The sequence below is a fragment of the Manis pentadactyla genome, chromosome 15, assembly GCF_030020395.1.
Source record: "Manis pentadactyla isolate mManPen7 chromosome 15, mManPen7.hap1, whole genome shotgun sequence".
Taxonomy (NCBI): Eukaryota; Metazoa; Chordata; class Mammalia; order Pholidota; family Manidae; genus Manis; species Manis pentadactyla.
The window spans coordinates 44,608,306-44,621,700 of record NC_080033.1 but is presented as its reverse complement, the minus strand read 5'-3'; the positions used below and the strand labels follow the sequence as shown (position 1 = coordinate 44,621,700).

Here is a 13,395-nt window from a genome sequence, read left to right as displayed (position 1 = left end):
CATCAATTAACTGCAATTAACCACCTTGGATTTGTAACACTCTGAAGGGGAGGAATCCTGAATCCGGGAATCAGATCTCCACACTGCTGTCCTTCACACAGACAGCAGACCACACGTCTTTGGAAAGGAAGGAGGTCTCTGTTTTAAATATCCACTACATTTCCATTACTAGCTAGCCTTCCAAAACTCTAAAGGCAGTGGCAGATGAGAATTAAATATACATAATGCAAGCAACTTGCCTCTAAACATTTAGTATGTCACTATCCTTAACAGAACTACTTTGATCGAAATTTTTATGGTTTATAGGATTTAGGATTAGTATTTATTTCAAAGAGCAACTTATTTATTTTCAAACTATTATATAAAACCATAGTACATTTAATTGATTAAGTGAAATTTAATTCCTTACTTTAAATTCTGAGGGGGGAAAACCCTCTTTGACGGGAATCTTTGTTAAGATGACTTAAGTAGAGTCTGTAATAATATACTAATGGTCATGACTTGTGTTATTACACATACCCCACCAGTCAAAGCCAATTTCTTTAGGAATACTAGCTATTGCTACTTTGGCTAAAATTTGAGTTTTTTCATTAGAGTAAAATCATGTTTGACACTTCATAAAGCCTAAATGCAAACAAAAAGGATTAATCACATTCATCAGTATGCAAACTTATATTCAAACCATTTAAAAAAGGTATATTACATTTGAGACAAGATTGCAAAACCAGAATTATTTAATTGCCTAGAATTTTATGTAGCAAGTTTTTCTATTCAGTAACATAATAAAATAGGAATATTACATTGGCAGAAGATGACTTAAAGAGCATAAAATATTATTTTCAAGCAGGAAAAAAATGGGATCACTTTCAAGAGCCTCACAAAAAGCTTTTAATTTACAATGCTAATTTTTCATGATTAATAGGATTAACATGGCTTTTCTAGGATAAAGAACAATCATGACACCTGGGTATTACATACATTCAATTTCATATGATAGACACTTGTAAATCTGTACTATCCTAATTACTTAAGCAATTGTTTTCATCTCATTCAATGCTTTGTCTAAATAGCTTTAAGACATATAAAAAAGCAAACAATTATAGGTACTCAAGAATGAAACTTTTTAGTAAGCAATTATTTAAACACATATTTAGTCATTAAATGGAACATTAACTGCTTAATATGTAAAACTAGTTTGAAATCATGACTCTTAATTAAATATAAATTCCAATGCCTCTTATGGGACTTCTCAACTTCAAAAATGGCTTTAAAAAATTAGTCTGGGGATGACTCACCAATCAGAAACATAGCCAAGACAAAGAGTTTGATTTCAGAGACTGAATGCAGAAACGAACCAACTCTTTTTATACATTACATTAATAAATTGGCTCTTTGTTCAAGATTTCAAACATTAAGTGATATTAACAATATGCATCTGTATGACATACAATAACAATGGCATTTGAGGGAAATTACTGCTTAACCTAAAGGAAAGATACCACTCTTAGATCCTGTCTGGGGGTTAAACTGTGGTCTCCTCTTAAGTAGGGTTTTGGGTTTCCTAGCTTTTCGTGATACTTTGGAACGTTTTGAGTTTTCCCTATAGATATTTCAGACAAGCTCTGAAATATGAGGACACTTATTAAAATGAAATTCTCACTTGGATGATAAAATATATTAATTCTAATATATAAATGGAGCAAATCTGAATCATTTATTAGGCAGGTACTGCATTCTGAACTATTCAACTCAAACTAAACTCTGGCAACCGTTCATTTTCTCCTTAGGTAATCAATGTCACTTACAATAAAGGCAATTCCCACAGCCTTTGGCCATGGGCCTTGTCTTTAAGAAAATGTTCTAAATCTGTAGGTCCTGCAAAATCACATGATTTCCTTAGAAGGTGGTTAAGGAAATCTGCAGTCAAGAGGCATACTAAAGAGGGTATGAGTTTGGACCTCTCCCTTCCAATCCACCCATTCAGTGAGCCGAGAAACTGAAGAGGAAGTGGAAAAAAATAAATCTGTGAAGTTAAAGGTATAAGATTCTGCAATGTTCCTTGGACTCTTCATTCCTATTTCCAGAATGGGAAGGATGAAAGGCAATAGAATATTACTTTATTTCTTTAGAGAGAAGTAGATTAAAAAGTATGGATACTTTTTAAACTCTTCACAGTGTTGATCAATGCTTATCAGTATGTGAGACCATCTCATTCATTTGGATATGCAAATTAAATGGGAAAATCCATAAAAACATATTTATCACCAGTAACCCAATCAATATAGCATAACATAGAAGAAAAGGAATGTTACTTGATACACAAATGTAAATAAAAGCATTTTCATAAGAAAATCTATCACTTTTATAAAGAAGCTTTCCATTAAACATCATTATTGCCCAACAATTACATTAAAAATACTATTAATAAATGCCTTTACAATTACAGGTAAAGGTCCCTGCATTTTCCTGATTGGGAAATGTCAGTCATCTTTTTTGTCTGAGGTGCTCTCGTCATTTTCAGGGCTGACTTTATTACTGGCGACGGAGGGAGTGGCCTGGACTTCCCTCGGTAGTGAGAACACATGGCACGCCTGAAGGTCCAAGTAGGTTGTAAATAACTTAGCATATTCCGGATGCTTTAGGGCAAAACCTCTAAATTCCTCTAAAAGAGGAGCAAAAACAAAAAATCCAATAAATTGAGGTGAATCTTCTTTCAGTATGATGCAGACTAATACATGACCTTAATAATACAATTATTGCAAAATCCTCTTACTCAGCTCTCGTAAATTATACAGCCACTTTGGAAGACAGTCTTTCCATTTTCTAGTCAAGTAGAAGCTATACATACTCTAGGATCCATTAATTCTATCCCAAGGCATATAACCTAGAGAAATATGTACACATTGTGTTCTGGGAGACACGTATGAGAATGTCCATAGCAACACTATTCATAATAGGAAACAAATGGAAACAACGCAAAGGTTTGTCAACAGTAGAAATAGAGAAATAAATGGTGGCATATTCACGGAACATAATGCTATATGGCAATGAAAATGAATGAACAGCTGTATTGTAACAACGTGGATGAATCTTTAAACCAGAATGTTGAATGAGAACAGCCAGATACAAAGAGCACATATGGTATGAGTCCATTATATAAAATTAAAAACCACAGGCAGTATTTAAAGATGCGTACTTTTGTGGTGTAACACTAAAGCATGATAGAGATTCCTTTTAAAGTCAAGTCAGTAGTCCTCTCCTTTAAGAGCAAAAGGGCTTGTGATTAGGAAGAGGCACTCGGGGGTTTCTAAGTCCTTGAAAAGCTTTATTTCTTGACCTGAGCGGTAGTTACATAAGTGCTCACTTTATAAACTTTCATCATGCTCCACATTTATGTTTTATTACATTTTCTGTATTTTTATTGCTTTTGTAATAAAAACATGTTTAAGAAATTCTATTACCCAGGACTTTCTATTACTGGTTTTTAAAACGAATTTAACCCTTAACTCTGGTATAGACCTACACAGTCTGGAAAAGCTGAGCCCTGACTTAGGATCAATAAAGGCAAGTAGAGTGTTCAATATATAATAAACAGATCACAAGACCTCTGAGCAGTGCATTTCTTTTTATCCCAGGAGTTTCCGATTTAGGAACTGAGGTAGGGGTATAGAAGGCTTACTAAGTTAACCATGAGAGTTTGAAATGTCAAACTTCCAATAATCTGGAGTTTCTGAGATATGATGCTACCCTCAATTTTGAAGTTTCTCTGTCTTCTTCAGTTTGGATGGAGAAAACTTTATTGAGCTGATAGTCTTTGAGTCAGCTTGCTATTTTGTTCTTTAATAAAAGGATTTTAACCCAATATTTTATTTTTATCCATTAATTTTTTTAAAAAAACCTCTGATAACTAAGAGTCTACTTCACAGCACATTAGATTACCTCACAACTCTTGAGATAAAAATAGGTCTCAGGGATGAGGAAGTCATCAGAGTGAGCCCTAATCATTCTGTACAACCGCAACATCATTTTGCATTAATAGACCACTTTTTATTTCCAAAACAGGCGAGGTATGATTGTTCTTTCTTAATATCCAAAATAAAGGTTCATCTGCATGAGTCTGTTTCAATGATGGAGACACAGAGAGCCTAAGTGACTTCTAAGATAAGTGAGCAGGAGAGCTGAGTTGATCTACTAAACCAAGAGCTTTGATTTCAAGACTTGTGCTCTATTGAAAAGATCACAGTCTCTGTCCTCTTTGGGGATGTCAGTGGCATTAAAGAGGAACACATTTCTAGAAGAAGTGTTGTGAGCTGGCTATAAGTGGAACTGGGGCATTAATTTGGCTAATGGAAATTAGCCAAGAATGAAAATAATTTAAATGATCACATTTAAACAGTTTAATTTAAAACAACAAATTCTAATGAATTTTAATACCTCTTATATAAAATCATACTTAAATACCTCAAACATTCTGGCAAAAAAAGGTAAACTTGCATAACATTAGAGAAATGAAGATAGTCTGTGTATTCTAAAAAGACCAAAACTCCACAAAACAAAGACTTTTCTAAAAAATTATTAAAATCGATAGGTGTAATTGTGACTACCTACAAATCATTTTTCGCATTAGCTTCCATTGAGATAGGTATTCCAAATAGTTTTTCAAAATTTCATAGTTCTTACTTATGAAAGAAAGATGGTCACAATTAGTACACGTGGGGTTTATGACTTGTAAGTTTTATCTCAGTATATACTTCCTGTTCCTTCCTTCCTCCCTCCCTCCCTCCCTCCCTTCCTTCCTTCCTTCCTTCCTTCCCCCTTCCTTCCTTCCCTCCCTTCAATGAACTCAATATAGTAAGTTCCCTTGACATTTAATTACCTGAAATAGAATAAAGGGCAGTCAAAAGTGATAGTCATTAAAAACAGAGTAAGAGAGGTCTATGCTCTAACTCCTCCATCCTGTGAAAGCTAACAAGCTGAAACTCTTTGACTACTACAAGGAAGAGGGCATTCATGAAGAATCCCCCTGAAGCCTGAAGGAAATGCATGGGGCAAGATAAGCCGACCTGACATCAACAGATGGTTTCACTACTATTATTGCTGGAACCTCATTCCACATCACTGTACTGTGGTTACAGCTTAATTTGGTTAACTTGCCCAGTGTTGCCTGGGCCACAGCAAAGCCAGAGAGGAAAAGCCTCCTCAAGGAGGGGCGGCAGGTATGAGAGATGTGAAGGTCTGGAGGTCTGCAGTGTGGGCTCTACAGCCAGACTGCCTTGGTTCTTGATCCTGGCTCTGACACTCTCTGGCTGGATGACCTTAAGCAAGTAACTGAAATTCCTCACATCTTAATAAAATAACAATAAACCTACTGATTACAGAGGCTTGCCGTAATGGTTAACTGAGTTAATATATAAAAAATGTCTAGAAGAGTGCTTAGTACGTGGTAAATATTACTATCATCATCATTATTACTATTATTCTTGTTACTATAACAACACTCTCTTACGAGTGTCAATCCACTGTCTGGCTGTCCTCCTTGTAAACTGAATCAGGAGCCAAAATGCCTACTCACCATAGGAAACAGAATCCCCCTGGGCTATTTCCTTGAAAAGACCAGAAACATCAAGGTCAGGCACTCCAAGGGAAGCCTGCAGAATGGTGGAAAACTCCTCCTCTGTTATGCAGCCGTCCTCATCAACATCAAAGAGCTGAAGGAAAAAGAAAAGAAAATATAAGAATGAGCTCCCTCAATAGTGACATGGAATACTCTTAAAAGATAAAGGCTTTAATAATTCAAACATCTGCTGTGCCTGGGGCTGAGGATAAGTCTATGAAGGAAGTATGTTCTCCACTGGCCTCACAACACTATGGCTTGGTGGTGAGAAAAGAGAGAATTCAAATAGGGGCTAGACAATAGGAGTATAAAGGACATGGGAGTCCTGTGGAGAACAAGATGAATCCTGTCCAGAGAGGTCGGGGAGAGCTTTACAGAGGAGTTGACATTTGAGTTGGCTCTTAGAACATGAAGAATATACAAGGACTGGGAGGTGATTGTAGGGGGCTCCATCACCAAAGGCCAGATAGGGGTCAGAGCATGATGGATATAGAATGCCTCATTAGCCCTGTAGGATTATGATAGTAGGGGATGTGGTGTGACCACATTGAATGGAGGGAGCTCTTTGGGGCTGAGTGTGAAGGATGGTTTAGGGGAAGAAGGATGAAAGGATTAGAGGCAGGAAACCAGTGAAGAGTCTTGGGTGGAGAAGCAGGGAGGAGAGGGAGGGACAGGATTTATAAGGAAGCAAAGACAGGCCTTGCATGTCAGTCAGAGGGCTGTAGGGAGGGGAAAAAAAAGAGCAAATGGCTGAGATGTTGTAGCTTGGGCAACTGGGCTAAGGTGGGTTGCCTTATTAAGAGTGGACAAGCGGGTGTCCAGTGAAATCAAGAGCTGGACCTGGGGAGATGAAATTTGAGTTGAAGGTGCTAGGAGGACATAAGAGAGTCAGTATATCAGCTTGGGAGAGTAAGGGGGCTGGAGATAACGAGTTCAGAAAAGAATGGAAACTACAGGTGTTGTGGAGCTTATCTGTAGAGAATGTATAGAGTAAGGCAGAGCTCTGGGAAGAGCAAGAGTTGAATGTGTTTAGGCCAGAGGAACTAGTAAAAAGGACTGAGAAGAAGTAGTTAGAGAGATGGAGGACCAGAAAAAAAGAGCATGAATCTTGGAGCTAAGGGGTGCATTTGGGAAAGAGGAAGAGATCTGACAGTGGAAATGGCCAACAATGTAAAATACAATAAAAAGGCCAAGCAGGAAGTAAGGAAGTTTGCTGGGTCTGGCAGCTAGGAGACTGGCTGACTTTAGTGATCACAGTTTCAGGGAACTGGAAGCCAAATGGTAATGGGAACCAAAGAATGAATATGGTGAGCAGTGGAGGCAACAAGCCGGGACTTTTTAAAGAAATGATGGAATAAAAGGGAGGAATAAATGGGGCTGTAGCCAAGCACAAAAGGAGGTTGTTCTGGGGATGGGAGAGACTGACTGTCTTTACAGGTGGAGGAGAAAAGGCAGTTGGGTAGATAGACTGAAAGTCAAGTAACAAATTAGGGATAGCCAATAGATGATTAATATCTCATATTCAAAATCCTCTCCTGTGTATTAACTTCTTTTAATAATATAAGCACTGACTGCACCGGCACTGGCCAGAAGCATTCAGATCACCTTACACGTATTAACTAGTTCAACTCTTACAGTAGCCTTCCACAAGGCAGGGGCCACTCTTAGCCCTATCTTATGGATGAGAAAGTGAGGCACAAGGAAGTCAGGTGACTTTCCCAAGGTCACACACTCTGTAAGTGGTACTGCTGGCACCCAAACCCAGGCAGTGTTCCAGAGTTCCTGCTGGTAAGGTGTCTACTTCTGATTAAATACATGATCAAATGCAGAAAAACACGGGCATTAGACAAGGTGTGATATTCATGAAAAGAACAACACGAGATACTGAATAGTGTTCTAATTACCCATTAGGGTGGAAATAGAAGAATTAATTTTAAGTTGTTGATTCGCTGCCTCTGGGCTGAGAAAGCCCTGACTTATGGACCCTGTTCCACCACTCAGCCCCTAAGTGGGTGGTGAGATAGTTGGAGAGTGAAAAGTGAATTAGGATTTGTATTCACATACTACAATGTAGCCCTGGGCTCTTGATGGGCTGTGGACTTCAAATAATAACTGCCAGGCTTCAGTCCCAGCCTTTCCCCACAGGCTCTAAGCTGCTTCCAAGGCCTTGCATTCCTAAACAGTTCTTAACCAGTTCATCTAACTGCCTAAATTCTGGCCACATTTGGTGCTTTGGAGGCTCTCATTTCTGTATAAGTTCCCTTCACACCTCCTTACTGAGGGCTTTATTTCCTCGCCATCTGCCCTTTGTCACGACTAACCCAGATTGCTCCCCTCACTGAAACCCTCAATTCCTCATCCCTCCCAATAGTCTCTCTGCTACAAAATTCCCAGATCCAAGGTAAATCCCATGCTCTTGGCTCTGGTAGGAAGTTTAACATCCCAGAGTCCTTTGGGGGAATGATTTCTCCCTATTGCATAGATTGCATAAATACTGTGGGACACTTAATCAAAACAACCTGTTTTTCTTAGCAAGCACATGGCCTGAGACCATTTGATGCCTCCCTGGAATTTGAAGGACGAACAGAGCTGGAGTTTCCTCATTCCCACTGTAGGGTGCAAGGAAGAGTATACAGCAAGTGCTGCAGCTGGAGCCCCAGGCACTATCTGCTTCTGAGTCTTCCTTTGAGCCCCCTCCCTGCCCTTACAGCCAACTCCTCAGCCACAACCCATGCCTATTGTTTACAACTAAAGAACTCTGACTGATATGCTACCTGTAAAGGTCATGTGATGATGAAACGATATCAAACATGGGAAGTTAACTGTGAAATGCTACCCAAATAAAAGGATGTGAATGGCTCCTACATACCTAAAAGGATATACTAAATGAAAAATGTAAGTGTGCCAGGATATTTTCAGAAATATCAACACACCTGAGAAGGAAAGTTGAAAATCAATGTAGAGTGTGACCTTTGCATATTGAAAAGAGAGCTAATTATAGTTTTAGGTCCTTGTTTCCTCCCTCCTCTCCCTCCAAACCAAGGTTTCAGTTAGATAAAAATCTGAAGATTTCTTTAAAAACAATAATTACCATGATTAAAGGCCAAATTTGCTATCAGGTCTTTCATTGGTAAACCAAAAGTGACCATTTACCCAACTAAACTTATAATTACACATGCAATCTCCAAACAAAACAGAAATATCTGCATTGGAATAAGTTGGTGACGTGTATAATTTTAGGTTTTGTGATGAGTTACTCTGTAAAAGCTGAATGTTTTAAACTTAGAAAAAGTGTTGGCCTTTGCCTTATGACCATCTGCTAAGCTTCAGCTGCTGAGGTTCTTTACAGGCCTAGCGGTTAACTCAGTTTAAACTGAAAAGTGAGCCTGGGGACTCCTCTGTCACTGAGGGAACACAGGAACATTCCTGAGACTATCCCTGCTGGCTTCTAAAATATGAGAAAGGGCACTTGAAGGAAGGGAGTCTTTCTAGATAGTAAAGGGAGACAAACTTGGAGTTACCAGTGGGACAGTCTTTTCGGAGCACATCAGGAAGAGCTATGAGTAGGAAACGGAAACAGAGAAGGTCCTCGGTTGCCGTGGTGGATGGAAGCAGAGAGAACACCAGCAGCCGAGTGATGAGTCAATAAACACAGATTGGTGAGATGAGGAGGGAGGTCAAAAAAAATTTTTTTTTTTTTTTTTACTTCACAGCAGATCATATGAGTTCAGAAATGGAAAGGACCATCCCATTAAACTCTAGATGAAGCACTTTTTATCTCAAAAGAACTGAAAACACAGTTTGGCAATATATTCTTCCCCTTCCTTTTGGGCATGAAAGTGATAAATGGAGTCTGAGTCCTCACAGATCACACCTCCATCAAGTTCTCTGGGGACTGGGGCTGTGGATTTTATTCATCCGTCACCCTTCCGCTCCCACCCCCGATGTTCTTGTGAAATATGTGGTGCTACAGGAAAACAGAGGGCTAAAACTTGGGACATTTATGAGGATTCTTCCCTGACGCCACCACAACAAAATTAATTCCATCAGGAAAATACCACTTAAAATATCTGACATGCAGAGTGGCAAATAAGGATAGATGAGAACTTTCTGGATGGTGAATTGGGATAACTAGTGACAGGTGGTATTTATTTATAAACCTCACTTTGAGGCTCCAAAATGGAGAGGCTGAAAAGAAATAATTTTTTAAGCTAATTTGTTAAATCACCTGCTCTTCAATTTAGATGCCCTTAGCTAGGCTGCTTCCAAAGACTTTTGTTTTTCTTAAACTGATGCTTGTTTTCTTTATTCTCAGTAGCACTCGTGTTAATCACATTACCCTTGTGTACATGTCACAGCGGTTCTAGAAACTCATGTAACAGATTCACTGATTTTCAAATAATACACTTAGAGTCAACCCTTGTTTACGAGGCAAGCAAGATGCTTTCAGTGGGGCTGACAGTACCTTAAATGCCACCTGGATGATCTCCTCTGTGTTGGCAGGGTTGCACAAGACTGCGAGGCCAATCACATACTCGCGGAAGTCAATACTGCCATCGTGGTTCTGTGACAGGATGGGAGAAATCAATGAGCAGGCCCATTACCTGAATTACCATTCATCACAGCCCACACAGAGAAGTTCAGGTATGCCATGCAGCTCAATATCATCATGCACTGGGCCTAGCTGGAGAAAAGTTCACACTGAGATGGAATGGCAAGCAAGTGGCCCACCCGTTCCCAATCCAGAGGGGAAAAAAATTCTGTTTAGCAATAAATACAAACATGTTCTCACTGAGGCCATTTAGAGTGATTCTGTAGCACCCAGTGTGGGTTCTTGAGCCCAGCCCTGATGGGAGACCCTCTGGGAGGCAGAAGGACTTTCATCCTAGGTGGGAAGGCAGCATTCATTCTATCATTGTTGGTTCCCCTGCCACAATGGCCAACATCAACAGGTCACTGAAGGGTCACTAAGCAACCCTCTACTTGTAGAAAATGGAAGGAAAAGGACAACTTGAGGCAACAGTTGCAGCTACATTCTTAGTTTCTTTCAGGCTTAATGTGCAATGAACCAGGAGCAAGTGAGTAAACTTGTACTGCTATGGCCCCTTGATGATATCAGGCCCCAGAAAATCCTGCACTTCTAAGCGTCTGGAAACTACACCTAACTAGTATATTAGTATCTATACACCTTAGGAGGTATTTGGTGTTGGCAATATGAAAGAAGAGGTCGATAATTCCAATCCAGGCTGACTGAATGCAGAGTTCTTCCTACATGTGAAGTACTCACCTAGACAGGAACACTGGGGATGAAATGGGGGGAAAGAAAGAGAACGGTAAACAAGCATTATGCTTATAATCCCACATGTTAGAATTACTTTGGCAGCAAAATCTTCAAGTGATGAATTCCAAGATACACTATGAACTAGTAACAAAAACAAAGCTAGTGCAGTACTTGATAGATTAACAAAGATTGTTTGGCATCAATAAGAGTAATCGTCGACTGTGACTAAGTATCCACATCAAGAGTTTCTTTAGGGCAAGGATTGCTTTGTGTTCCCTTTGCCTTGCATTCCTGGGGTTTCATGGGTGAGCCCGGGGAACCAGGAGGCTGTTGAAGCTCCTGAAATGGTATGCAGTTTTGCATTTAAATTTTTCTAGGGAAAAGTTTTATAGCTTTTATCATCTTCTCAAAGCAACCAAGATGGAAAAAGTTAAAAATCAGTTCTACCATACTAATTTATCTCACTGCAGGGTGGGGACTAAAAGCAGTAATAATTTAATTTTCTTCATTATCTAATGAAGGACTGTTATTCATTAGGTTGAACAGCTTATTGAACCATGGCTATATTACTGAAGGTAGATAAATTTCTTTTGCAATGCTTTCTCCATGAAGCAATTTAGAAGTCTTGAGTAGAAGTTCTGAAGAATAGATATAAAGGTGATCTATGGGCAAGGAAGATACAATCCTAGATTGTATGGCTGCAAATAATTCTTTAAATTTAGGTTATATCTTTATTGTGAGGTATCCAATTTTTATTTATATTACCAAACGCTATGTGTAATACCGGTCAAGCATTATAACTCATTTTACAGATGGAGAAAGAGAAATGTAAAGGACCTTAGTATTATTGCCAGTCACAAAAACAAGGTGATATTCTGGACCCCTGATTTTAATTAACAGTCTTATATGTGAGTGATTCTGACCAAAAGAATGTTAAAGTAGACCCTTGATAATCAATCACATGAGAAATTTGTTAAGTTTTCATCTTAGTAACATAAAGAGGAAAAAAAAGGAGGATGGAAATTATTCAAAGACATTTTATTATTGGACTGACAAAATAATACTTGTTAAGGTTCCAGATTCAGGATAATGAAACTCAGAACTGGACAGAATCTTAGAAATCATCCATTCAACCTCTTCATTTTTACTAATGAAAAAACTGAGACATAAGTTTTACTAGAGATCACAAAATTCACTATTGCCATAACTTCAATTAAAAGTCAGGCAACCTAATTCCCAATCATTTAAATTAAAGTAGCTTGACAAAAATGTATTCAAAAGCAGATAATAAAAAAATATTCAGCAAAAGACACTCCTTTAATTTTTCAATTTCAAATCAGTTCCATGATAAAAATTGTTCTTCCAATTTGTGGTTCTTCCCTTTAAAAACCTATTGAACTCCTCAGAAAGACTTAGGAACTTAAAAAGAAAATCTAGACTTGAAAATTATTTCAGGACCACATTTCAAAGGGAGAGATCAGCTTTCTGGAAGGAGGCCCTGATCTCTTCATAATCTATCCTAATCTGAAGGCCAAGATAGCCCAGAGTTGAAACAGCAGAGTTGCAGTGAGCCACTGCAGAAAGTAGGGGTGACTGAGTCTAGCTGCGATGCTAGGTAGTGGGCCCCATCCCTTCACTGGCAGTCAGCAGGATCAGAAAAGCATGGAAGTGAGGACGGTGGGACTGTGAGCTCATGGTGCCTTCCATCCCCACAGTCACACTACACTGGCTCCCAGGACCACAGGAAGTTCGGGGCCACTTGTTCACACGTGGTCCATTTAAAATTCCACAAGGAATAAAGGATGATTTTCAGGTGTCTGATTTTTAGGTATCAGTTCCATAAAGTTTTACATACCTGGATTTATATCAACATTTCTATTCTTATGGAATCAGATACTTGGTTCAACTTTTAATGTCCTGTGACATTTAAGGATATGGTTCTGAATGATAGCAAACTCCCAAGGATAGGGACTCTTTTCTATCATTTGTGATAGAAAATATAGTGATATAATGGCTAACACCCCTGCAAATGAGAGAGAATCAATGCCATCAGAATAATTTTTAAATGCTTACTTAATACAGAACCTACCACACAGCAGTCAACAGAAAAAGCCTTTGAGTCTTTGAAGATACTCTACAAACCCAAAGGAGTATTAAAATTCATAGAAAATTCTGTTTTCCAGAAGAGTCAGGGAAGAGGTATTCTCTTCACTTGAATATTCTTATTAAGAGCATATTTCTACCCATGTACCTAATTGTGTTACCAGTTTTCTAGGAATTAGTTTTAATCCACTTAGCATTAAAAATAAACATTTAAAAAAAGTAATTCTGAAAGCCCTTCAAAGTCAATAGGCACAGTGAATATCAGTGCCTTGCAGGTGCCTCCACAAATATTTTTTAAGACCTCACTATGGGTCAGTTGTGAAATACTAGTGATGATATTTCTCACGGAGGTTGTTGCTATAAATCAACTTCTAAAAACACGCATACTTCTCAAAAA

The 13,395-nt window shown here is 38.6% G+C and overlaps 1 protein-coding gene across 2 annotated transcripts in view; it reads right to left on the bottom strand.

Moving 5' to 3' along the window:
- Positions 1–716: 716 nt before the first annotated feature.
- Positions 717–13,395, bottom strand: part of LPCAT2 (lysophosphatidylcholine acyltransferase 2) — a 65,498-nt gene continuing 52,819 nt past the window's right edge. For both annotated transcript variants that reach the window (XM_036881020.2, XM_057493283.1), the window contains 3 exons: positions 10,080–10,178; positions 5,573–5,708; positions 717–2,662 (listed from right to left, as the gene is read on the bottom strand). In XM_036881020.2, coding sequence (XP_036736915.1) covers positions 2,481–2,662; positions 5,573–5,708; positions 10,080–10,178 — 417 coding nt within the window. In that variant the 3' untranslated portion in view covers positions 717–2,480. The remainder of the gene's footprint in view (positions 2,663–5,572; positions 5,709–10,079; positions 10,179–13,395) is intronic.